Source organism: Nicotiana attenuata, chromosome 8 (assembly GCF_001879085.1).
Source record: "Nicotiana attenuata strain UT chromosome 8, NIATTr2, whole genome shotgun sequence".
NCBI lineage: Eukaryota > Viridiplantae > Streptophyta > Magnoliopsida > Solanales > Solanaceae > Nicotiana > Nicotiana attenuata.
The window spans coordinates 39,363,744-39,389,713 of NC_031996.1; the positions used below are offsets into that span (position 1 = coordinate 39,363,744).

General features: G+C 37.1%; 2 protein-coding genes across 5 annotated transcripts; both read left to right on the plus strand.

Moving 5' to 3' along the window:
* Positions 1,939-10,090, plus strand: LOC109231297 (BRCA1-associated protein). 4 transcript variants are annotated; one of them, XM_019396919.1, is made up of 13 exons: positions 1,939-2,040; positions 2,218-2,379; positions 3,218-3,333; positions 3,421-3,529; positions 3,638-3,752; positions 6,002-6,099; positions 7,459-7,565; positions 7,723-7,972; positions 8,117-8,170; positions 8,336-8,485; positions 8,627-8,691; positions 9,472-9,526; positions 9,627-10,090. In XM_019396919.1, the coding sequence occupies exons 2-13, from the start codon at positions 2,251-2,253 to the stop codon at positions 9,681-9,683; spliced, it is 1,305 nt and encodes a 434-aa protein (XP_019252464.1). In that variant the 5' UTR covers positions 1,939-2,040; positions 2,218-2,250; the 3' UTR covers positions 9,684-10,090. The 4 variants fall into 4 exon arrangements, with proteins under 4 accessions (XP_019252464.1, XP_019252462.1, XP_019252465.1 ...); XM_019396917.1 differs by having other exon boundaries at positions 1,942-2,040; positions 2,169-2,379; XM_019396920.1 differs by having other exon boundaries at positions 1,942-2,040; positions 2,200-2,379.
* On the plus strand, positions 15,303-19,800 carry LOC109231298. The gene is made up of 5 exons (XM_019396921.1): positions 15,303-16,021; positions 16,989-17,087; positions 17,394-17,438; positions 18,067-18,204; positions 19,263-19,800. Exons 1-5 carry the CDS (start codon positions 15,632-15,634, stop codon positions 19,614-19,616), a joined length of 1,026 nt encoding a protein of 341 aa, XP_019252466.1. The 5' UTR covers positions 15,303-15,631; the 3' UTR covers positions 19,617-19,800.

Below are 25,970 nucleotides of genomic sequence, written 5' to 3' on the forward strand. Positions count from 1 at the left end.
TGGGACTGCTCCTCCCTTAACCAGAGGTCTCGAGTTCGAGCCCTGGGTATGGAAAAATCCTTTGTAGGGAGCGCTCTCTCCCGAAAGGGGCCTTACGNCCCCCTCCCGAATGGGGCCCTATGCGGCGCGAATCCAGATATAGTTGGGCTCCAATACGGGTACCAAACACCGGGTGGAAAACCCAAAAAAAAAAAGAAGTAATTTACCGCAGAAAATAATAAAATGCAAGCTTAACTAAAGAGAGAAATGTTCTGCCTCGTAGCATTCCCATTGACTAATCATATATCCATGACTATGAGTGAATGACCTTCAATTAATTTATGCTAATAATTTATCGAATATTCCTAACTGAGCATCAAACAATAAACTAGAAGCAACCTATTAAAAGATGCACAATAGTTTTTTGCAACTAAGGCTAGTTTATGAATACTATTTTTTTTAAGTAAAATCAGTTTGTGTGAAATTTTTATCTCCATCAGATATTTAACTAAGAAATATACCAAAAATAGCAGAAACTGAAAAACTACACCTCTAGTTGTGAATTCATGTTAAATCCTACGGTTCCAATTAAATCTAAAAATCAAACAACAACAACAACAACAAAGAACCCAGTATAATCCCACATAGTGAGTATGGGGAGGGTAGTATGTACGCAACCTTACCCCTACCTTGTAGAGATAGAGAGACTGTTTTCAATATACCCTCGGCTCAAATAAGGATAAGCACCACATTAAAGAAGAGAAAAATAAGGATCGCGACAGTTAGAAGCTAGGTAAAAGCAACATAAATAACAATCAAATAATTAGGAGAACGCAATGAAAGAAATGACAGGTAGTCATAGAAATCTTGTACCAACAGAATACTAAAGTACGTGCTAATATTACCGGTATGATAGGGAGAACACTAAACTAACTACCCTACTACCCTAATGTTCGACCTTCACACCTTCCTATCATGTCCTCGGTCAGCTGAAGTTGCACCATATCTTTTCTAATCACCTCACCCTAATTCTTCTTCGGCCTACCTCTACCTCTCTTAGGCCTTCCAATGTCAACCTCTCGCACCTCCTGACCGGAGCGTCTGTGCTCCGCCTCCTTACATGTCCAAACCATCTAAGCCTCGCTTCCCGCATCTTGTCCTCCATTGGGGCCACATCCACCTTGTGTCGAATAACTTCATTCCTAATCCTATCTAACCTTGTGTACCCGCACATCCATCTCAACATGCCCATCTCTGCTACTTTCATCTTCTAGACATGGGAGCTCTTGATTGGCTAATATTCAGCCTCATACAACACAATCGGCCTGACTACCGCTTTATAGAACTTATGCCTTTGAGTTTTGCTGGGACCTTCTTATCACACAAGACACCGGAAACAAGTCTCTATTTCATCCATCCCGCCCTAATACGATATGTGACATCTTCGTCGATCTCCCCATCCCCATGCATAATAGACCCAATGTACTTAGAACTTTCTCTCTTGTGGATGACTTGAGAATCTAGCTTCACCTCCCCTTCCACTTCCTGAGTCATCCCAATGAATCTACACTCCAGGTATTACGACTTAGTCCTACTCAACTTGAAACCTTTAGACTCCAGGGTTTGCCTCCACATTTCTAACCTCGCGGTAACGGCGCCTCGCGTCTCATCAATTAATACAATGTCATATGCAAATAACATGCACCGTGACACCTCCCCTTGGATGTGGTGCGTCAATACGTCCATTGCTAGGGCAAACAAAAAAGGTTTAAGAGCCAACCCTTGGTGCAACCCCATCATGACCGAAAATCTAAAAATCAAAAAGATTGTTAAATATTTGACAGAGACAAAAAAATTCTCACTTCTGGTAAATTTAAAGGACTAAAACTGCTCATGGGTATATTTGAGGGATCATTTTAAACCTACTTAAAATATAGGAAACCATTGTGTCATTTCCCATTACTATTATTCTTGTTCACTCTTCAGAAGAAAACAGAGCCGATCCCGAGATTTTCCTCCAGCAATTAGTCCATACCATCTCCTTCTCCGGAAAATCCATTTGTAAGTTCTTCTTTCTCTAATCTGCTTCTTATGTTTCCTATCTTCATTCCAATTCAACTTTCAGTCAAACCTAATTGTTTTTTTAATTAGGTTGTTATGATGTGTGATTTCCTGATATCTTTTGTTAGGCGTTGGTAGTTTGTTCTAATTAAAGTTTAGAAATCTCAAAACTTGAAGTTCCACAGAAAAGAGAAAATTATAGGAGGCGGCATGGATTCAGGGGATTCATCAATGTCTAAGGTGTTTCATTTTTCATCTGGAAACCCTCGCATCGAAGAAACCAGGGGTGTCATGCATCTCTTCTGCAACGAACAACCTTCTTTTCCGTCTCAGTTACCTGTAAGTATTGGACGGAATCCTTCCATTTCTGTTTCACTGATTGTGGCGTTTGTTACTATACTGGAGGAATTTTTTGGGCTTGTTTGATTGATTTTGTTGAAACTTAGTTTGTCTTCCATCTGAAAAATATATTATTAAGTACTGGAATGATATTGGCCCGAATAGAATAGAACAGAATACAATACCAAGAGAAATGATTTCTTACATTCATGTAGTCAACCCCGACTACTCTCAGGTTGATGCAATAGTTGATTGATATTGATAGGGTTTTGTGCTCAATCTGATAATTTACTCTCTTTTAAGCTTAAATATGCATACTGAGTTCAATTTGGATCTTCCTATAATTCTAACTCATATTATTGGACAATTTTTTTTGGTCCGGCATCCCTCAAAGTGTAATTTTGTTATTTAACGATAACAATTGCTCTAAATAAAGTGCAATTTCTATGTAGGGTTTAGAAGGTTGGGGGCTTTATTTATACGTAGAGATTCTTTAGGGCTCGAACTCTATAACTTTTTGACTATACATTTGTAGATTCACCTGATAGCTATGCAACTATCATATGTTCAAATTCTAGTAGCTTTTGAACTTTGAATTGTTTGTTTCTTGTTTCCCTTAGTATACGGCATTTTGATCTTATTGTGTTATTCAAAATTGTAGAGCAATAATAGGTCCAAATTTTGTATTTTACTAAAGGTCAATATACGAGAGAGATACACCAACCAAACACTTCAACCCCAAGCTAGTTAGAATAGACTAGATGAATGCTCACCATCCATGTTGATCCTTTAGAATTGAAATCCAACAACTTATCCAGTTCTGTTGTGTTGTCTTTAGGTGGGAAGAAAGCCTCTCCTCTGCGTGCTCAGTGTTCCGAATCACATGACATATGCAGACTTTTGTCAGTTTTGTGGTTCATTTGTTCAACATATGTTGGAAATGCGAATTGTCAGGTATTCTCTCCAATAACTTATGAGGTCTTTGTTTAACTGGTTGTCTGTGATTCCTTCTGAACTATGGTGTCTTGTGTGAGGCTTTAGGAACGACGGAATGGAAGATTGTTACAGTATATTGATCAGGTTTGATGAGCAGAAAGCTGCAGATACTTTTCACAAGCATTTTAGTGGTAGAAAATTTTCATCTCTTGAGGTATGGTTGCTCCAATAGTTCTCTCCTGCTTTGGCATCAGAATAAGTATCTCATAACATCAAATTCCAGTTTCATACTTCGTTCTTGTTTTTGTTTCTTTGCTTGCAGGACGAGACCTGCAACGTGTTTTTTGCTGCTGATGTTCATTACACTGGTTCAATTGAGCGCACCCAGTCCATACCTGCAAGCTCTACAGAGCAACCATTCTGTCCTGTTTGTCTTGGTATTTTTCCTAGTCTAGTTTCAAAATGTTTTTCTATTTTGGAAATGGCATATTTTGAAATTTGTAGCTTCCATATTCAACCACTAAGCACATCTAAAGTGAGAATCACTCCAAAATGTTAGAGATGTTCATATTCATTCGGTCACTTTCCTCCAAAATGTTTCTAACCTCCAAATTTAAAAGTTTAACGTTTGCAAGCAATTTTTTATATTATGTGTCCTTGTAACTCAGATTCATGGCACTTACGATTTGAAATGTCCTAAAGTAACTATTTATTCATATACACTGATAAAAAGGAAACTATCTATTCATATATGGAGGTCGAGGATTAGAGTAGTAGAGCATGTAGTCTAGAGTGTTCATAAGATAGTATTGGCACACAGTCTCGCTTTCTGTTGGTAGTAGGTTTTTATGACTAACCGTTGTTTTCTTTCATTGTTGATTACCTTACTATCTTGTTGTTTTTATTATGCTTCTATATGGCTTTTTGGTAGTGTCCCTTCTTGTTTATATTTTCATCAATGTGATGCTTATGCTTTCCTGAGCCGAGGGTCTATTGGAAACAACCTCTCTATCCTCACAAGGTAGGGGTAAGGCCTGCGTACACACTACCCTCCCCAAACCCCACGGTGTGGGATAATACTGGGTATGTTGTTGTTGTTGTTGTTGTTTTATCTATTCATATATGGTAGACGTATGCCAGATTGCTCTTGCAAGCGTTTTAATGAAATCTAGTGTTCCTTTGCAAGCTGTGTTCATTTACCAAAAGCATACATCTCGTGTATGCACAACCAGTCACCAAATCTCATTATACCATGTTTCTAGGATTGAATACTCTTACAGCTTGGACTTCATTTAAAAACTGACGAAGTCTTGGGTCCCTAAACTGATATGCCTTGGGGTGCTCAATTAGTTACAGTTTGCCTACATAGCTGATAATGCCTCTGTCCCAGTAACACTAAATCTGATCCTTTGTTCTCAAGATTGTAGACTTCTTGCACAAAAAGTCTCATTATGATATCACGGTGGACCAAACTGCTCATGAACAGGGCATCAACCACATTTGGCCTTACTTGAATTATGTAGGACGGTGTAGTCACAATCCTTGTATAACTCCATCATTCTTTACAAATGAAGTCTGAAATCTCTCTACCGGATTTACTTATTTAATTAAGTAATCTTAACTTAACTCTTAGAAAACAAACTGGATACCACTTGGTAGCTTAACTCTTAGGAAACTGAAGTGGGTGGTCGGCCAATGGTATCAAACAATGTGTTTTGAATTTAAATTAAATAAAAATAAAATGAGTTGGTGTCAAACATGTGACCTGTTGGTGTTAAATATTTTAGTAACTTTGAACAGAGGCTGAACTCCAAGAAGTCGTAGGTTATATATGTGTGCATACTAGTGTGTGCGTGCACGCCGACTAGTGTGTCTATATATCTTGTATGCTTCATGTGATGCATAAACAACCGCTAGTCTGCAGAAAAGAAAGTTACTTGTCACTTTAAACTACATTTACCAGATCAATGAGTTTTGGCTAATTATATGATGAAGCTAGATGATCCATTATAGTTAAAAGTTTTTCGTCTCAAAGCATTTACGAGTGATTCGAGTCACTTGATAGAAAATTGAAGTCCGTCGTCCATGGGGAATTTGGATATAACTTATTGGAGTGTGTGACCATTTCATCTAAAAGCTTAAGCCGTTAGAGAGAACACATTTTTATTTACTTAATTATGTCTTCATTGATTCTTCTTGATGAGCCAAGCACGTGAAAGTTCTTTTTGATATTGGGTGGCGGTGAGACTCCAACCCAAGACGTCTACCTGCTTTGATACCATATTGAAGTGTGTGGCCATCTTATCGCTTAAGCGTTGAAGAGAATACACTTTTATTTACTTAATTATGTCTTCAACATATCTCTTGTGCCGCCTCTATGCTTCCTCTTAGATCTTTCAATCCTAAAATTTCAGTTATTATTTAAAATTTTTGAATCAGTTTATTACAGAAGTTTCTGGCCACCACTTCAATAAATGGAATGCTAATTAATCTGTTTGTCTTTATTAGCATACTGGAAATTGAAGATACCGGAGAAGTCCTTGTTAATACTGTTTTGAGTTTAACCTTATAAATTAGTTTGGACTTTGGTATTTTATGAGGATGTGCAGCCAGAGATTTCCATGTTTAGCTGGATTATATTGGCGAGTTCCTCTCATATGTATCTTAATTCCTATGAAATTTGCAGAGAGACTGGACCAGGATACAAGTGGAATTCTCACAACCATTTGTAATCATTCGTTTCATTGTTCATGTATTTCTAAATGGACAGATTCTTCGTGCCCTGTAAGTAATACCTTCTATCTTTCCACCATACGTTTGAGCTTCAACTTAGACGTGGTCTGGAAAACTGATTGGTCTTGATGCTCTAGTATTCATATTCATGTAAATATCATGGACCATAATTTATACAGCTGTTTGTATCAGGCTTTTAGATTTAATCCAACCTGTAAGTAAGTATCATGTTGTTATTGATATTGTTTACTAAGTCTCTTACTAATGTTTGCATTACCGTATTGTCACATTGCCATGTCTTCTGTAATATTTGCTTCTAACATCCATTGTTCTGGTTGAATAATTGCTTAGCTTGAGGTAGTGCCTTATCTGCATTTTTATTGCTTTAATTACCTCACTTGTATGCTTGAGTTTTCTGTCTTTAATTTTTTAAAATATGGCCTTCTGCAGCCTTTTCAAGATGGAATTAGGTTCACTTCACAATTTGCTTTGTGTGTGCATGTGCAGTTTTAGTTTTGTATTGCGTGTAAGTTTCTCGGGAATTTATGTTAAGTACTTTTGAGTCTTAAAATAGAGGAAAAGAGACACAGGTTCTAATATTAGGTAGGAGGGACACATTTGTCATTAATGTTAATTATCTAGACACAAGTTAAAAAAGAGCCCGAAAATTTCTGTGTTTTCACTTAGGCCAGCTTGTGCGTATTTGGATTATTCCACCATTTACTTGCTATCTTTTACCAGCATAGATATCAGGCTACTTTGCCCTCCACGGCATAGGCAGATGGGAAGAGATTACCTGGCTTTTTTTTTGTCTCTGCTTGGATTTGATTGCTAGCCACGTCCTTGGGTGCTTCTTCGTATAACTTTAGCTAAGAGAAATGGTTTTCAGCATTTTTCTCACTTATATCTAATATCAATTGCCTGGATTGGTGCCTATTCTTAACATACGTTGTTTCTTCCTCTTCAAATTAGCAATGAACTCTGAAGCAAGTGTGGCTAATATAGGGTTGAATTTTGATTAAATTGGCACTACAGTAAGGTTTTCAAAGTTGCAAGAATTTTGGTTCTTTTACAAGTTACAATGATTTTCTTATATTAGGAAGTTATTTGGTAAATTATCAATCACCTGATCAGATTAAGTTAGACCGTTTGATGAGATTATATACCCCTGATGCTTAGTGAAGAAAAATCTCATGGACTTGAAAAAATGCATATAACCGATAGCTGAAAACAGTATAAGTAGGGTTTATCAGCCTGATTAACAGTGAAGGAAGAATTCTTTTCCTTATTTAGTGTACTAAGAGTTGGGCTGGTATTTAGACATCATATACCAGTGTTAGTTCGAAAATATGTGTTTCATGTGAAGTATTAATAGAAATGAGCTGACTCAACTTAAACATGTTCTCTCAGGTATGTCGATACTGCCAGCAGCAGCCTGGAAACTCAACGTGTTCTATCTGTCAATCACCAGAAAATCTATGGATGTGTGTTATTTGTGGTTTTGTTGGGTGTGGAAGGTAATAATACTATCTCTCTTGGTATTTGACTAAATTGATGTGAAGGCTGATGTTATCCCAAAACAATTTTGAAGAACTAAAAGATGAATGATCTTTTGACTGCTGGGTAAGTATAGGTTTTAGTAATTGATGGTCATCATGTTGATTTTTGCTATAGATACAAAGAAGCTCATGCTATAAGGCACTGGAAAGAGACACAACATTGCTATGCACTTGAACTGGAAACCCGTCGTGTCTGGGACTACTCAGGGGACAACTATGTTCACCGTTTGATTCAGTCTAAAACTGATGGCAAGTTGGTTGAGCTCAACCACCATTGTCATCATGATAATGATGGCTGCTGCAGCTGCGAATGTGCTACAGATCCTGGATTTAGTGAGACTCTTGTAAACAGCAAAGTTGAAGCTGTACGTCTCTCTCTTCATTTACAAATGTTTTTTTTTTTTTTCGTTTTTACTCTTATTCATCTAGTCAAATGCTTAATCTTTGAATAACTTTGGTCATTACTTGATCTGGGAATACTTGGTAATCTTCAAATTTTCTAACTGCAGATTGTGAACGAGTACAATGAGCTCTTGACTTCGCAATTGGAGAACCAAAAAATGGTTAAGCTTCTTACCTTTTAGCTAGATTGTAAGATTTCCTTTGTTTGTTAATCTGAATGTCTCCAGTGCTTTCAAGTTTATTCATTTGAATGCAGAGATACTGATTAACAATTTAGAACAATGACATTCTATTTACCGTATTAACAGCTTTTGCTTTGATAATAGTACTTCGAGTCCTTACTGCAAGGGGTTGAAGAAGAAACTGATAGGGACATTAAGGAAGCTGTTGAGAAAGCACTATGTCAGAATCCAAGGTTGATGAAGTTAAAAGTGCGTTTGGACAAATGCATTGAAGAGAAGAAATTTCTTGATGATGTGAGTTCTATTGAAGTCTATTAACTATTATTGATCTCTGAGCTGTTACCAGTTTATCATAATTTAGCTCCGCATTCCCTTTTAAAAGTCATTTGATTTCTCCTGATTTTGAACTTGATTGTTTGGTGTTGAACCCTCTAGATCAATGACAATCTTACCAGAAACAAGGAGATATGGGAAGCCAAGATATCGGAAATTGAAGAAAGGTATCATTTTCCTTGGTTGTTATGTGTCATTGCTCTGAGTCAATGGTAGGCAATTATTTTCTTAGAACTCTTCCATCCCACCAACCTGCTTTTCTTTAAATGTTTGTTATTTTATTTTTTACAGAAGTGCTATTATTTTCAAACTTTGAGCACAGGTAGATCACAAGAAATGCAATTTTGTACCAATTGACCATCAACTTTCATTTTGCATGTTGCTTCAACATGATCGTCTAATATAATAATAATAAGAAGAAATAAACTCCACGAAGCTTTGGGAGTTTCTTTCTTATCAGATAACCATATTCTCTCAATGTTCCAAGTCCTGCTGAGGCATGTATTGTCATCCTCTCAAAAATTTTACCTCTTGCATTTGACAGGAGGCTTTAAAAAATTGTTACAAGAATTGCTTCTTTCAGATAAGTATTGGTTTTGATGAACTTGTTTTTGTTGTTGCGTTAACTGCTTCTCAAAGGGCTGGTTCAATGAGAAGAATCTGCCCCTTGTGTAAAATTGCAAAGGTTTGCTTGCAAAGTTGATGTACTCTATGCATTGTGGTCTTTTTATGAGGAAAAGCTGCACTCAGCTTTTGGCAGAGGTTTTTTGTCTTGTTGAGTTAGTGGTGTTTATGTGGATCATCTCTTTCTTAGACCAACTTGACGTACATATTGTCTTCATATTATTCCAGGATTGCTATATTACTTTGTAATCTTGTAAAAGTATATCATGCTGCCGCTCTCATGTAATATCCTATTACTATATATTTTAACGTCTAATTTTTAGGGAGAAGAGGAAGTTGAAAATGAAGGATGAGAAGATACAGGAATTAGAGGAACAGGTAAACTTGACATAACCTATCAATGGAAAGTCAACTGGACTAGCATATTTTTAGTTGTTATCTACGAGTAAATCTGATTGCTATTATGTTTGAGCTGCAGCTTGCAACTCTGATGGCATCCATCGAAACAGAGAATGCAGTTCAAGAGATGCCTTAGTCAAATGATGAAATTAGGGCAACAACTGACCTGGTCGAAGCCAATCGAAAGAGTAGCATCTTGAAGTTGTGTCAGGAGAAGCAGCAAGGATCATAAAGTAGTTATTTTAGGCAACATACAATAGTGTCTTACAAATGAGGAAATGTGAAGATGCTTCTCTTGTATATAGGACGGATATTAGGTGTTGTCCAGAAAACCATGTATAGTGACCTCAATCGAAAGTAGTTCCCAGCTTTTAGCTGATGATTGTGGTAACCTCTTTTGTGTTTCGAAAGAGTAGCACATTAGTGAATGATCTTCAATTAATTGATGCTAAACATGTATCGAACATGCCTAACTGAACAGCAAACGATAAAGACACGGACAAGGGATTTTTGCAAGTAACATTACTTTATGGTGGTCAGGAATCCTCGTATCTCATTCGACCCTATACGGTCACATCTCTCTATAGCAGCATCTTTATGTAACAACACTTCACTATGAAAGCCAAGTTTTCTTCGGAACCAAATGTCATGTTTTGTTATAATATATGTTTTCTATAACAACAATTCGCTATAACATCCAAAATATCCGAAACAAATGAAACTGTTATAGAGAAGTTTGACCGTGTACGTAGATTGATAGCATTTGGGCAGCCACCTTCGGCGGATTGCTGCCGGGTTTTGAAAGCATCACACCTAGCACTAGTAGTGTGTTTACGGCTACTAAAGCATAACAAATGAGAAACTGCAAAGTACACAAAATTAGCATTCTGGCATCTTCTTCAGCTAATAGGTCAGAATTGGGAACCTCAATTTCTTTTTTCTTTCTTCGTCTTCCCCGCCCCGACATAGCGCTTCGCTTTCGAGTTTCGAATTAGAAATTGATAAGAAATTGAACAGGCATTCAAGCTTGGAAAAGGGATATCCGGATAGTCAAGGATGCGATTTATTCTGATTTTTTTTCTTAAATAGAATGAATACAATAGGAATGCTTGTGTTGTGGTTTTCGTAATTGCAAGAATCTTTTTTTCTCGAGAAAAAGTCCACTCCTTCAATATCATGATTGGATCGACCAGGCCAAATCGTGTCAGCAACTTGATTTTGTTCTCTAAAGTTGTGTTGGATGATAAATTGCCTCTATCGGTTCATTAGTAACCTGCATCATTGAAAATAGAAGTAACATAAATAGAATTATCACTATTAAGATCCTTAATCAAGTTATATTTTGCACCCTTAATGTGACATTTTCTTCATAATAATTCATTCAAAAAAGAATATTATTTTTATATTTAAAAAAATTAAATTTTTTAATTTTATTCTTAATGACATGCTTTTATACTGATTATTTTTATGACATGTTTAGAAAAAAAATTCAATTTTTTATTTTTATTTTTATTTTTATGACATGTTTAGAAAAAAAATTCATGATCAATTAATGAGGGATTACTATTCTTTTGGCACAAGGTGTAATAAAAATAAGGCTGTATGGTGGGCCGGGCCCGGGCCTAAATGGGCTAAACGGGCCTGGGCTTAGCGGTCCCGGGCTTCGTGGGCTCAACGGGTGGGACCAGCCCGTGACGGGCCTAAGCCCATATGGTCCTGGGCTAAATGGGCCGGGCTCGTGGGCTTAGCGGGCCTAACAGGCTTTTTTATTTCCGGGCTTTTTTTTTAATTTTTTTTATTTAAGGCAATTTCTTGTAAACCATATATGTATGTATATATATATAAATTGCTCTTATGCATGGCTATATAAATATATGTAGTATATATAATATAGAAATCTAATTATTAAAGTGCTTGACGAAAAAGTAAAATAACAAAACAATAGTAAAACTAAATTGGCATGCATAATAAATTAATAACAAAGTACAACATGAAGCATAAATACGTCTAATAATTTTAAAATAATACAAATTGTTGAAAAATCTTAAAGACGAATTTGCGGATAAATACCCTCAACACAATACTTTATATGCCTCCTTAAAATGCCTGTGGTACACCCTGAATGAAAATTTAAGACTCTTCCACAGTTCTTGCACTTTAATATTTGGCCTTCTTCATTTTCTTCAAGCACTTCATAGTATTGCGAAACAAATAAGCGCACTCTTTCCAAACGAGGCATGATTTAACTTGAAAATTGAGATTGAGACTTGAAGCCTTGAAAATTGGAGAATGAGAGAAATTTAGATTGAGAAATGAGTATTGAGTATTGAAATGAAGAAGAGGGAGGGGGGTATTTATAGTGTTAGAGAAGGTTAGTTTTGTAAATTGAAAAAGAAAAAAAATAAAAAAATAGGCTATTTGTGCAATATGACTGTTGGCAATGGTCATTGGGGGTGGGCCCTCCTTTTGAAAAGTCTTGTAATATTTTGTAGTATATATAGTAAGTTAGTATATAAATATCTATATATATATAGTTTATAGTATATATAGTATACTATACTATATATAGTATGTTATGTATATATATTTTCAAACATAATTTCTTGTAATGTTTTGTAGTATATATAGTATGTTATGTATATATATTTCCTTATATAATTTCTTGAAGTATATATAGTATGTTAGTATATATGTTAGTATATATATATGTATGTATATATATATATATATATATATATATATAGTATATATTGTATGTTATGTATATATATTCCCTTATATATTTTCTTGTAGTATATATTGTATGTTATGTATATATATTATAGCTTATAAATAATTGCAAGTTAAAGACAAAAAAATATTGCAAAGAGATATTCAAGGGAATGTCTTATAATTTTTATTACCAAAAATGGCATATCTTTCTTAGTCTTATTCCCCCCAATGGAATGAGCTCAACAAGGTGCTAATACCACCATTAAAAGGAAAAAAAACTAAAGAAGATATNTATAGTATATATAGTATACTATACTATATATAGTATGTTATGTATATATATTTTCAAACATAATTTCTTGTAATGTTTTGTAGTATATATAGTATGTTAGTATATATATATATATATATATATATATAGTATGTTATGTATATATATTTTCAAATATAATTTCTTGTAGTATATATAGTGTGTTATGTATATATATTAGAGCTTGTAAAGAATTGCAAGTTAAAGACAAAAAAATATTGCAAAGAGATATTTAAGGGAATGTCTTATAATCAAAAATGGCATATCTTTCTTAGTCTTCTTCCCCCCAATGCAATGAGCACAACAAGGTACTAATACCACCATTAAAAGGAAAAAAAACTAAAGAAGATATGTCAAAGTACAAGTTACACCATAATCTACATTGTATCTCTAACAGATCTCATAAATCCTTCAAGGTTCGGAGGAGGTTCCGTTGGTGGTGGCGGAAAAGAAGCTTGTTCATCACCGCTTCCGGGCGAAGCAGCATCCTCCGCAAGTTCCGCTATCATTTCTTCATAAGCTTCGTCTATCTCCGGTTGTGATTCTGCAAGTCCAAAGTTTCTTCTTTCCGAGCGGATCCAATCTCTGAATAGTACTGATTTTTCCAAGCTCTCCCTCATAGACGCTCTATGATCACCTATTTGAAGTCTTGCTTGACTGAAAGCGCTCTCTGATGCAACTGTTGAAGCTTGAATAGATAAAATATCCCGAGCCATCCTTGCAAGAACCGGAAAATGTTTTTCCCTTGCCTTCCACCATTCCAAAAGATCAAAGGTGCCGTCTGGATTCTCCTTTTCAAGTCCCTGCGACAAATAAACTTGAAGCTCATTTAGATGTGAAGTCTCATCAAAATTATCACCTTGAGAACCCCTAAACTCCTTTTATCTCTAATGCAAAAATATCTACAAATATCTGTAACAGTGTTAGCAATAAACTTACCTGTGTGACGTGAATTAATTATTCTATACGCAATAATGCGTTTTTGCATTATCCACTCCTCATCTATCCAATGACTTGTAACAGTTAGATAATCACAGTCATTATTACTTCTACCAACATCAGTAGTAATAGAAATCCGATTAGTTATATGAGTAAATAAATACCGCAAATATTGTTCATATTCATGTTTATATTTATAAATATCGCTCTTAACTGTTGCGCGAGGCCAACCTTTATAAGTAGGATTAAAAACTTTATAATGCACAAAATTAGGGTTAGAAGGAAAAGTATATGGTAAGCACATAACGGTAACCATCTTTGCTAATTCTTCACGATCTTTATTAGGATCGTAATATAAAATACCACCGGTCACAGTGTTAATTCCTGGTTGAACTAGATTTGAACCTGTACTAGGGTTAACCGCAGTATCTACACTTGTCCCCTCTTGCTGCGCTTTCATTTGTAAATATTTAACTTTATCTCTAGGGTGTGTTTGTACGTGCCTAGCCAAACTACCCGTACCGCTACGGTCTCCAGTATATTTATGCGCCAGCAATTTCCCACAAGTTTTACACTTAGCCTTATTTTGTTCTCTTACTTGAGTAAAAAAATTCCAAACTATTGATGTTTCTAGGCGTTTAGAAGGTTGTCTATTAAAAGTAGGGGTTTCTACAGGTGGGTCGGGCGGGGCATCAATTGGGTTATTAACAGGACTAGTAGGTGTATCATCTAAATCCGGTTGAGTTTCATCTACATCCTCATTTTCCTCATCATTTTCTAAGATAGTTTGATTAGGATAAAGAGCATTCATAACTTCTTCATTTAATTGTTCACCTGGTGCAACATTATGGCAAAATTCACTATCGGAAAATTGAAAACAAGGGTTATCACTATCAAGAATAATAGGAGCAGCAGGACGGGTAACAGGTCTGGGTCGGGGAGCCGGGGGAAGGGTAGTAGGTTGGAGACTAGTTTCACCAATTTTAGCTTTTCCCTTACCACCAAACATTTTTTTAAAAAAAAAAATGCCATATTAATTACAATTATGCAAACTAAAACTTACAAAAATATATTCTTAAAACTTAAGAGTTGGAACGAGTTTACCGAATTGCCGAACAACTTCTTGAAAATTGAAAATCATTGAAGACTTGAAGACTTGAATACTTCAATTCACCAACTTCACAATTTTTCACGAAATTGCAATAATAAAATAAGCAATTATAGAAGAGAAATTAGATATAGATTGAGAGAGATTGATGAATTGGTGAGTAAAAATGAAAGAATGAGGGGGTATTTATAGTTGAGAATTGGAAAAAAGTATAATTATATAAAGTTTGGGGTTAAAATAAAGTTTGGGGGCCAAATGACTATTTTTTAAAGTGGCCAACGGATAAATTATGAAGGCCAACAGCTAGATTTTAAAAATCTGACCGTTGGTCTTAATAGCCGTTGGAGCCCGTTAGACCCGGTTGAACCGGCCCAGGCCCGCCTGCTGGTCCCGGGCTTAGCGGTCCCGGGCTCGTGGGCTTATAGAAGTGAACCGGCCCGCGACGGGCCTCCTGCACCATTGGGGACCGGCCCGCTAGGACCGGCCCGCCAGGACCGTTTAGCCCGTTGAGACCGCGGGCCTGATCCGGTCCCGGTCCCAGCCCGGCCCACCATACAACATTAAATAAAAATGAAAAAGAGAAGTCAACCTCTCCAATCAAAACAACATGATTGTATCAGTTCTTTGCAATTTGTAGCACCTTCCAATCCTCCAGGCAACTAGTAAAAGATAGGCAGAAAATTCTAAAGAAAATTCATTCTGTCCAAATCATAATACTAGCTATATTCCTCATTGTACTATTACATTGTAAGCACATACTACAACTACTAGTTATACAGCCTCCATGACCAAATTCCAATTGTAACAAATTCTTAAAAGATTATTAATTCATTTCCATAACTTCTCCCAATATTAAACATCTTACTATAATAATAAATTACCTCAAAATTTCAAAGTCTATACTTCAATATCTTCCGGTCAACTATACCACCAAACTAATAATCAAAATTCTCACATACTAAACCGAATCAGCCAAATCCATTTCTGGGTTTTGATCTTCATACATCAATCTCAAATGGGTCGGAAGCCAAATGATTCCGAACCCACGCGTTATGCCACTATGATCCTTCTTTTAATGGGTCTTGTTTCTTGTACTGCCGTGTACATTTTCATGTCGGCGGTTATGAGACCTGCCGGAAGTTCTGTGGTTGAGCGGTTAGCGGCGGAGGAAGGTGAATTTAGCGGTGGCGGTGGTGGTGAAGGGGAGGGTGAATGTTGTAGTGGGATCGAAAGTTTTGAGCTTTGGGGAGCTGCTGTGAAGTGGGGTTCTGATTTTAAGGTTAATAGTTCTAAAGAATGTTGTAAGGCTTGTAAGGCTATGTGTACGGGTAATCATGGACCTTGTCTTTGTGATACGTGGGTTTTTTGTGGAAATAAAAAGTTTTGTGGTGACAAATTTGGTGAGGTGAGTTTGAAAAATCTTTTCTTTCTTTCTTCCTATATGGTGTTTTTAGTTGTAAGTTATTGGCAATTTGACCCGGAAACAACCTCTCTATTCCTTCGGGTTAGGGGTAAGGTCTGTGTACATTCTACCCTCCCGAGACCCCACTAGTGGGATTCTACTGGGTTGTTGTTGTTGTTGTTGTTTGTTATTGGCAGTTTGAAATGATTTGTATGTTTAACTCTGATAAACCATGCAAAGTTTGTACCTTTAATTATGAAAGAATATACAATTGTAATGAAATAAAAGATAGAACATGATTTAGTGAATTGTGATGTTGGTTTTTGAACTAATCACAGAAGTGAGCTGTTCCAATTTGCAGCACATTGTTACCATGATAAAATGGTTTACTCTTTCCTTTTAGAAGTGCTTTTCTTGTGAATTAGCTAAAAGTCTTGCCTCATATGTTGTAGGGTGTCTGCAAATGTGATAAAAGTGTTTACTTTCAGCATTTATTTAAAATAGGTACTGAGTTTTTCAGATGACTATAATTGCTAGTATATGTTTCAAGGAACATAACCAAACGCAACTCAACCACATGAACCTGTTTTTTTGCTCGACAATCAGGAGAATTAAATGAGAAATTATCAGAGTTAGCCTCTTTTGTCCTAATGATTATCAAGAAAAGGAGGTCCACCGGCTAAGGTTTCAAAACCAATCAATTGGGCCTTCCAGAATAAAGTTTTGGAGGCTAAAGCTGTTAACTGAAAGCTATTGCCCATTTATAATAGTGACTGAACAATGAAGGAGGGCTCAGTTTGAGAGAAGCCCTCGTGTACTTAAATTTGACATCTATTAGTTCTGCATTCATTTTTGATTAGGTTGTTTTAATATTATTTTTTGGTATTTTAAGTTATTTTATGAACTAATATACACAACGTAAATTAGAGTTTTGACTGTTTGGTCTGGCATGTCTTGCTCGGTGATGTAGTGCTGGTTGAAGAAGCAGAAAGATACTTTGGCTCCTGATAGACAGGAAGCAGGAAACAAGGTTATGTGGACGTCCGGCATTGTTTTTGGAAAAGGAGAGGTATGCAACTTTCTCAAAAACTAAAATGCTATCTCCTTATAGCTCTTGAACATTTTGAAAATATTCATGGTTTTAACTGCTAAAATTTCTGAAGGGGAACCTTGGCGTAACTGGTCAAGTTGTTGTCATGTGACTAGGAGGTCACGGGTTCGTGGAAACAGCCTCTTGCAAAAATGCAGGGTAAGGCTGCGTACAACAGACCATTGTGGTCCGGCGCTTCCCCGGACCCCGCACATAGCGGGAGCTTAGTGCACCGGGCTGCCAACAACTGCTAAATTTTTTTTCTTTTCAATCCACTGCTTTTAGGGAATTGTCGCCTTGGAAACAGAATTCGGTGCTATTCACGTCAAGGTATGTTCTATTTTTTGGTGAATACATACTTCCATATATCTTGCCAGTTGCCGCAGACAAATGACAGTTATCTATAATTCTGCGCAGTTGCAACTCATTCTATAACTATATGGATTAGCTTTTATGATGCATTTTGAAAAATCTTTGTTTAGATACAAGTGATTGGTGAAACGTTCTCAATAGAATCCCGGGCAACGAGCAGTAGTCTATGAGGTTTAACTTTAATAGATGGGTGTTTAAATCGTATCTCTGCCAACATCGAGGTGTCTTTTGAAAAAGAATAATAAACAATGGTGAAAAAGTAACAATAAGGAATTAAAAGCAATGATTTGAGGAAGCTCTTGCTTAAACAGTTGATTTTGCTGATCATGCTTGAAGTATTTCCACGACTGTGCCTTTTCAAGTCTGCATGTTCCTATTCCTCAAACCAGGTAGGGTACAGTTCGTTACGGATGGGAGGGGATACAGTATGACTTTATACTGAAAGTTAGCATCCATTAGATGTCTACCCCGCTGTATCACGTTTCAGAGTCACTATACTTGGCTTTAATCTAGTCCTTTCTCTTAACCTGGATTTGCTAATTTCTTTTGATATGACTGTCTTGTATTTCTTCTTAACTTTCTGCAGCTTTTGCCAGAATGTTCCCCACGCTCAGTTTTTAACATTTTGGAGTTGTTGGGGTTGCGCCACTGTGCTGGTTGCCAATTTTTTCGTGCAGAAATTCGCGGACAAATTTGGGATACACATGGAGATCACATAAAAGATGTAAATATTCATCTCTCTTCTACAGTTTTACATGTGATTTCTAATCTTAAACAGCTTCGTTTTAGCTACATGAATATGATAAATTATACGGGTTCCCCCTCCCCCCGTGTCACAATTTGGCTCCTTTGACTACGTAGAGGGATTAGGAATAATTGCTCATTTTATCAATTTCAAACTCCCTCCATCCCGAATTTTATAACGATATTCCCATCTTTCTTCAAATTCAATCAATATACTTTTTTCCAAACAACTTTTTAGATTTTACTTATATAGTTTCTTCCACTACTACCAATATTCTTTATCTTTACCATCTAAAGTCACTATTACTACTAAAGAAATTGTTTGACAACAATTATTTCAAACATTTTGTGAATATCTTTTTACTCAAATCTTGCAATTTATAGTACTACTTATGTACATTTTGAGTGTGTGAATTTTAGTTCATATTTGAAGAACCAATATCCGTATTTATGCTAAAAATTAGAAGGTTCGAGGAACTCTGCCATTTCGGAATGGAGGAAGTAATATACAAATCAAATTAATATCCGACACTCCATGTCAGTCTAATAATGCTACATAAAATGGAATGGCGGGAGTACTATTTTTCCTTTGTTATTGATAGCTGTGAAAAAGCATGAAAGTGAGAGCAATGTTATGTATGTGTATCGTCTGTTGCAAAATGTTCAGCACCTTCCTCTTTGGATCCCAAATTTTGTCCAATTTCTTCTTTCGTAACTCTATGTATTACACATTTTGTATGTATTGCACTCTGAAACTTCTGCAATTCAACTTCCTTCCCAGCTGGTGTGACTGCTCAAAGCTCTTTTGAGTACCTCCTAAACAACTTAGTTGCTTCTTTTTTTGGCTTTTGTTCATTGCATTCCTGTGGTTGAAGATAAATTATGCAAAAGGAAATTTCATCTGTTATTCGTCTTGAGTAGTAAATTTCCTGAAGCGCACCAGTCATTCTCTGCTTCTTTGTTCATTCTGAAGTGCTATTTTTTGAGTACAAACTTCAATTTTCCTGAGTTCTTTGCATCTACTTTACAAAATTTCAGGCTTCTTTTGGCCCTCCATATGCTTTAGTACAAGGAACTCTTGATGCTCAAGGAGTAGCATTCGAGTCAGTTCCCAGTGAATCCTGTCCAGAAATAAGACGAGGTTCAGTTGCATGGGTTGGTTCTGGTCCTGAATTCTTTATAAGCTTAGCGAACCATCAAGAATGGAAAAAGTCGTACACTGTTTTTGGCTATGTGCTGCCGGAGGACATGGAAATTGTGGAGAAAATAGCTCAGCTCCCCACAAAATTAGATGTCTGGAGCGGAGTTAACGTGACAGTCTTGGAGAACCCTGTACCTCTGAGGGTCCGACGAATCAAGTCCAACAATGATGACCTAAACCTTAGCAGTTAGTACTTAAACAAGTTGTATGATTTCCAATTTGGCACACTACTGCTATTTGGAAAGAAGAAATAACACATTGTATTCATTGCCTCTTGGACTTGACTAGTATGAGAGATTGCACAACTTTATCTTTTAACTGGCTTAAGTTGAATTGACTATTGATTGGTTTTCAAAACCAATCCCATATTTTGTAGGACTTGTTTGAAAACTAACAGGAGAGACTCCAATTTGCATTTAACCTTTATATTATGACAACAACAACAAATCCACTAAAATCTCACAAGTGGGTCTGGGCAGGGTAGTGTATGCATACCTTACCCCTACCTTGTGAAGGTAGAGACGTTGTTTCCGATAAACCATCGGCTTAAGAAAAGCATATTCATAACAATGTTGAAAAAGAAATACGGTAATGGAGAAGCCATGAAAAAAGAAGCACTAACACAACCAAATAGTAAGATAACCAAAGCAAAAGAAACAACAGGTAATAATAGAAATCTAAGAATAAAAAAAATATGAGAATAATACTAAAACTACTGGTATGAAAAAGAGCGGTCAACTTTTTAATTGCATAAACTAAATCCAATGATCAAGTAATTAGTAACTAGCACGAATCAAGTTCAGGTTCTTACTTCCACGTTGTGGTCCATTGTTTCTTTCCTAATTGTTACTTTCTGTATAACTAAAGGGTGTTTGGTACGATGATAAAATAAGAGTAGTCATAAGTTGCAACATGATGACTAAATGACAACACATGAATTATGACGTAATTACAATGGGAAGTTTGATTTGTTATATTGAAATATGAGATACTCAAATTTAATTTTCAACAATTTGGACGGTACGGAAACAACGATGGCTATGATACACAAATATAGATTCTTCTGAAATTAGTTAGTTAATAAGAATGCCATGTCAGTAGAGGTAGTTAGAAACTTAGTTGGAGTTAGTTATAACAGTTAGTCAAGTTGTTAGTTGAGAGTAAAGGGAATCGAGACTGAATTGTGTGAGCTTGTTTTCTCCATAAAACAGTGTACTACATATTACAATCATCAATAAACATCTATTACAATCTTTCTGTCAAATCCTCTCAATTCTCTCTATTTCATCTTCTTCTTTCCGTCACCACTGCTGACCCTCTCGAGCTTCTCTATAAAGCTTCTGATTCAGCTGCTTAGTGCTCGAATTCTCATTGAATTCCTGCAATTAAGCTAACATTGGTATCAGATCCAGTCGTCCTCGACAATCATGGCGAAAGGTGTTCGATCAACTGAAAACTCGACCGAAGAACCAGGAGATTTTCGTGAATTGATGCAAAAATTGATAGCTGATGTTGGAGCTTTGTCAGGAGAAGTTTCAAATTTGAAGCGTTCAGATCAAACTGTACTTGAATTAAAGGAACAATTGGCAAAATCGGGTGGAAATCGAAGGGACAAAACTCCAATATTGAATGTAGGTGAGCCATCTGATGAAAGGTCACCATGGGAAATGAGTCCTGCTAGCTACAATCCTCACAATTCCAATTTTTCAAGGTGGTCAAGGATGGAATTTTTGAGGTTCAATGAGAAGGATTTGAAGTCTTGGTTGTTTAAAATCGAGCAATTTTTCTCTATGAAGAAGGTTGCTGCTGAAGAAAAAGTAGAAATAATTGTGATGGGCTTAAGGTCTTTTAAGCTATGTTTTGATGATCTAACAAACGTTCTGTATGGAACCAGATAAAAGACCAAGAACGATAATAAAAAGGGAAGAATAGAGTGAGGGGAACATATGGGGAAACATGTGTAAGTAAGAGCATAAAGTCAGGGGGAACTTGTGTCGCCTGTTATTCAATCTGGTTCTCTGAACTCTAACTCCTCGTTTTCAATGCTAAGTTTGCCGTCATCAAAAAGGGGGAAATTGATAGGTTTTCAATATCTTTGCCTTGTGTTTTGATGATCTAACAAAGTTAATGTCAAGAACCAGATAGGGAACCTGACTCACTTGGATTACACTGTATCTAACGGATTCCAGCCAAATGTGAACTTGCTACAGCTTCAGGTGGTAGGAACCCAGACAAGGACCTGATACTCTTGTGGGTTCCTCACGGCAGTACAAAGTCAATTGGACACAGCAGGAAACAAAGATTCTGCCGCACTGCACTGTTTCGAGTGCCCACTCATTCTCTGATCAACTAAAGTACAATGATTCAAGTTACTCAACTCAAGACAATCTGGGCAGTGTGCACAAGTACCAGATCAGGAACCTGATCCCTTGGTGCTCCCCTGACAGAAGTACAAGTCAACTATACAGCTGGAACACAACTGAGTGACTGTCTGCAACTATACAAAGAGGAACACAACAGGGACCTGGTCCCTTAGGGTTCTCTGACAGAAGTGCACATTCAACTACAGCTGGAAAGCAACTGCAGAAAGTGACTGCCTGCAACAGTGCAGCAGACAGAGCAACAGATAGTGCATCAGTCACTTCCCATTGAGATTGGACATCACCATTGTGAATTGACATCACTAAGGTAATGTCTTGTGTAGTATAAACCTCATGCAAGGGACAAGATTCTGGTTCAACACTTGCAAATACAAAAAACGAAAATTCTCTCAAGTGCTCAAGAACCTCTCTCAAGAACAAAGCTGCTTCAACCTCAAGGACTTGATCCAAGATCGAAGATATCTTAAGTCCTTAGGTTGTTGAGTCTTTGTTATGTGTTCTTCATTGTAATTCCTAGTTTGCTTTCTTAGAAGCTGTTTTTAGGAAACCCAAAATTTGTAAACTTTTGAGTTTATGTTGTGACTAGGGATAGTCATAAGCAAAAGCCTTTGTAACCGTAGTGTGACAAAGTGGCTTGTGGTGGAAATACCACAAGTTAGTCAAATTCTTTGTAACTAGGATAGTTATAGAGTGGCTTGTGATGAGAGCATCACAAGTTAGTTGAAGTCTTTTTAATAGGGTTATTGTAAAGTGGCTTGTAACAGGGAGTTTGCAAGTTAGTGAGTTAAAAGCGTACCGGTGTACGTCGTGGTTTTTTGATCCCCTTTGTGTGGGATTTTTCCACGTAAAAATCCTCGGCCTTATTTACATACAACTTTACTAGCATTCACAGCAGGACCCCACAAAGGACCAAGTAGTCTACTATTTGGTGGATTCACACAAAATTAGCATCGTACCAAACTGATATAGGACCAGATCCCTATACAGTTTGATTCATTAGTATTTTCAGAAGAAACACATAGAGAACCCGTTTCTCTATACAGTCTGGTGGACGCACAGTTTCTAACAAGTGGTATCAGAGCAGGTTCTTCCTATTAGGCTAACACCTAGGAAGGATCCTCATGGCTGCTCCACCAACTCTTGAAAGGAGAAAACCAAAGAAGGAAAAGTACCAGGTACTTAAAGCTGCTAACAATGATTTGAGTGAGGAAGACAGTTACATGGCTTACTTAACCAAAAGGTTTCAGAAGATGGTCAGAAGAAATGGAGAAGTGCTAGAAAGGGACAACTCTAACAGATCAAAGAACAATGATCTTTGTTACAAGTGCGGAAAGGCTGGACACTTCATGAAAAATTGTCCTCTCTTGAAGCAAGAATTCTCCAAGTACTCCAAGAGAAAAAGATCAGCTGAATATGACTCAATCTTTGCGTTAATGGCACAACCAGATGATGATGAAGACGATGACAACAAAGAGGTAAATTTCAGGGATGTTCAGAGAAATCTGAAATCTTGTTCTCCAAGAAAACTCATGTCTTTAGCTAATGTATTAATCAATGCTTTTCATAGTTTTGTGGAGGATAGGGATTCTTTGACCTTAGAGTTAGCAGAATCTGAACAAACTAGAGTCGACTTAGTGGCTGTAGTTACTCACCATAAGAAAACCATTGAAATTTTCAGAAAAGATAAGAATGATCTTTTGGCAGAAATTACAGACCTAAGGGAAACAATAGTGAAACCTTGGACTAAGTTAAAACCTGAAAAATCTGAAAAAGGAAAGGAGATAGCCAGTGAGGAACACATTAGGCTTGAGAATGAGTTGAAAGCTGCTAGAACTAGGATATGTGGTGAACTCGAGAAAAATAAGTAGTTTCAAGCTGAATTGAAGAGAGTAAAAAGTGATCTTGAGAAATCTCTCAAGTGGACCTGGTCTTCAGATGCTGTCACTGCCATGTACTTCAACAATAGTGGAAACAGGCAGGGAATCGGGTTCCAAAAGGAGAAAACTCCTTACAACCCTCACAGCAAGTACGTCACAGTTCCTGATAACTGGCTGTGTACCCACTATAGGAACAATGGGCACTTCAAGGAAAATTGCCAGGCCAGGAATCAATCTGTTGAAAAAGGAAACAAGGTGTTTGCTGAAAAGGTGACTACAAAAGAGGGACCAGGTTCCTCTCACAGAAAACACACATTACCTACATGGACTAGAAAAGCCCTTATCCATCCCCTTTATCATAACAACGGACCCAAACTAGTTTGGGTTCCTAAATCTAACCCATAATTTAGATGTGCAGGGAACAATGGGAGGAAGCGGACTGCAATGGACCATGAACAGTGTATGCTCAAAGCACATGACTGGAAGCACCATGGACTCTCTCTCACTGAAAGCCCTGCAGGAAGGGAATGTATCCTTAGAAAAGGAAGGTTACACTCTTGGTGTTGAAAAAAAAATTGGAAAGCCTCTTTGGCACTCAATTGAACGTGTACTATGTAGGTGGCCTGAAGTACAGTCTCCTGAGTGTCTCTCAAATCTGTGATAAAGGGATCAATGTGGAGTTCTTATCAAAAGTGTGCATAGTTACCAATCTGGTAACTGGCGAAGTGGTCTTAGTAGCCAAAAGACACAAGAACATCTACGTTGCTAACTTTTGAATCTCTAAAAGCTGGTGATATGAGATGCTTGAAGTCAGTTGATGATGACGCAAAAACGTTGGCATAGAAGATTGGGGCATGCAAGCTTCTCACTTCTGAATAAATTGATTCAGAAGAACCCGGTTCGTGGTCTGCCAAAATTCAAGATTCACCTGGACACTGGTTCTTAGAACAAAGGATGAGACTTTTGAGGTATTTGTGGGCTTTGTCAAGAAGATCCAAGTGAAGATGGAATTGAAGGTAGCACGCATCAGATCTGACCACGAGACAGAATTTGACAACGCCAAAATTGATGAGTTTGTAACAAAATTGGGATCACTCACAACCTCTCAGCACCAAGGACTCCACAGCAAAATGGTGTTGTTGAAGGAAAGAAACAAGGTATGGCACCTGGTACCTAGAACCTCAGGCAGAACCATCATAGGGACCAGGTGGGTATTCAGGAATGAGCTGGATGAACATGGAAATACTACAAGGAACAAAGCAAGGCTTGTTGTCCAAGGATACAATCAAGAGGAAGGGATCAATTATGATGAGACTTTTGCTTCAGTAGCTCGCATGGAAGCTATTAGGATCCACATTGCCTTTGCCTCACATATGGAATTCACCCTATTCCAAATGGATGGGAAGAGTGCCTTCCTGAATGGTTTTCTCAAGAAAGAAGTCTATATCAAGCTACCTCCAGGTTTTGAATGTCATGTACATCCTGAACATGTATTCAAATTTGATAAGGCACTGTACGGATTGAAGCAGGTCCCTAGAGCATGGTACGAGATACTATCCAGTTTCTCGTGGAAAATGGCTTCACAAGAGGAAAGATTGACAATACATTGTCTTTGAAGAAACGGGGAAGGAACCTGCTCATTGATCAAATTTATGTGGATGACATCATATTTGGAGCTACAGCTAACTCATTATGTGAAAAATCTGCTAAACTCATGGGAAGTGAGTTTGAAATGAATATGATGGGGGAACTAAATCTCTTCCTGGGTCTTCAAGTGAAGCAGTCCATAAAGGGAGCATGTATCAGTTAGCAGAAATGCATCAAAGAACTCTTAAAAGATTTGACATGGAAGCATGGGAATCATTGGATCTCTACTCTACCTTACTGCCAGCAGGCTAGACATTGTATTAGGTGTAAGATTATGTGCAAGGTTCCAATCAAATTCTAAGGAATATCATCTGAAGGCTGCTAATAGAATTCTGAGATATTTTTAGGGCACACAGAACCTGGTTCTGTACTATCCTTCAGAATATGTTGCAGCTGCCTCGTGATGTGCTCATTCACTGTGGATCACGCAACAATTGGAAGATTTTGGTGTATACATTGATTGTGTACCGATTCTATGTGTCAACTCAACATGGCAAAGAACCCGGTTCAACACAAGAAAACCAAGCATATTGATGTCAGACACCATTTTCTCAGGGACTATGTGGAAAAGGGTCTTATTTGTATAAGATTTTGTTGCACGGAAGATCAAATTGCAGATATCTTCACCAAAGCTCTGAGC

Coding starts and splice junctions, on each gene's coding strand:
- LOC109231298 (XM_019396921.1), top strand. CDS start 15,632: ATGGGTCGGAAGCCAAATGATTCCGAACCCACGCGTTATGCCACTATG. Junction 17,439..18,066: donor TCGGTGCTATTCACGTCAAG/GTATGTTCTATT, acceptor AACTTTCTGCAG/CTTTTGCCAGAATGTTCCCC. Junction 18,205..19,262: donor ATGGAGATCACATAAAAGAT/GTAAATATTCAT, acceptor ACAAAATTTCAG/GCTTCTTTTGGCCCTCCATA.
- LOC109231297 (XM_019396919.1), top strand. CDS start 2,251: ATGGATTCAGGGGATTCATCAATGTCTAAGGTGTTTCATTTTTCATCT. Junction 3,530..3,637: donor GAAAATTTTCATCTCTTGAG/GTATGGTTGCTC, acceptor CTTTGCTTGCAG/GACGAGACCTGCAACGTGTT. Junction 8,692..9,471: donor ATATCGGAAATTGAAGAAAG/GTATCATTTTCC, acceptor TCTAATTTTTAG/GGAGAAGAGGAAGTTGAAAA.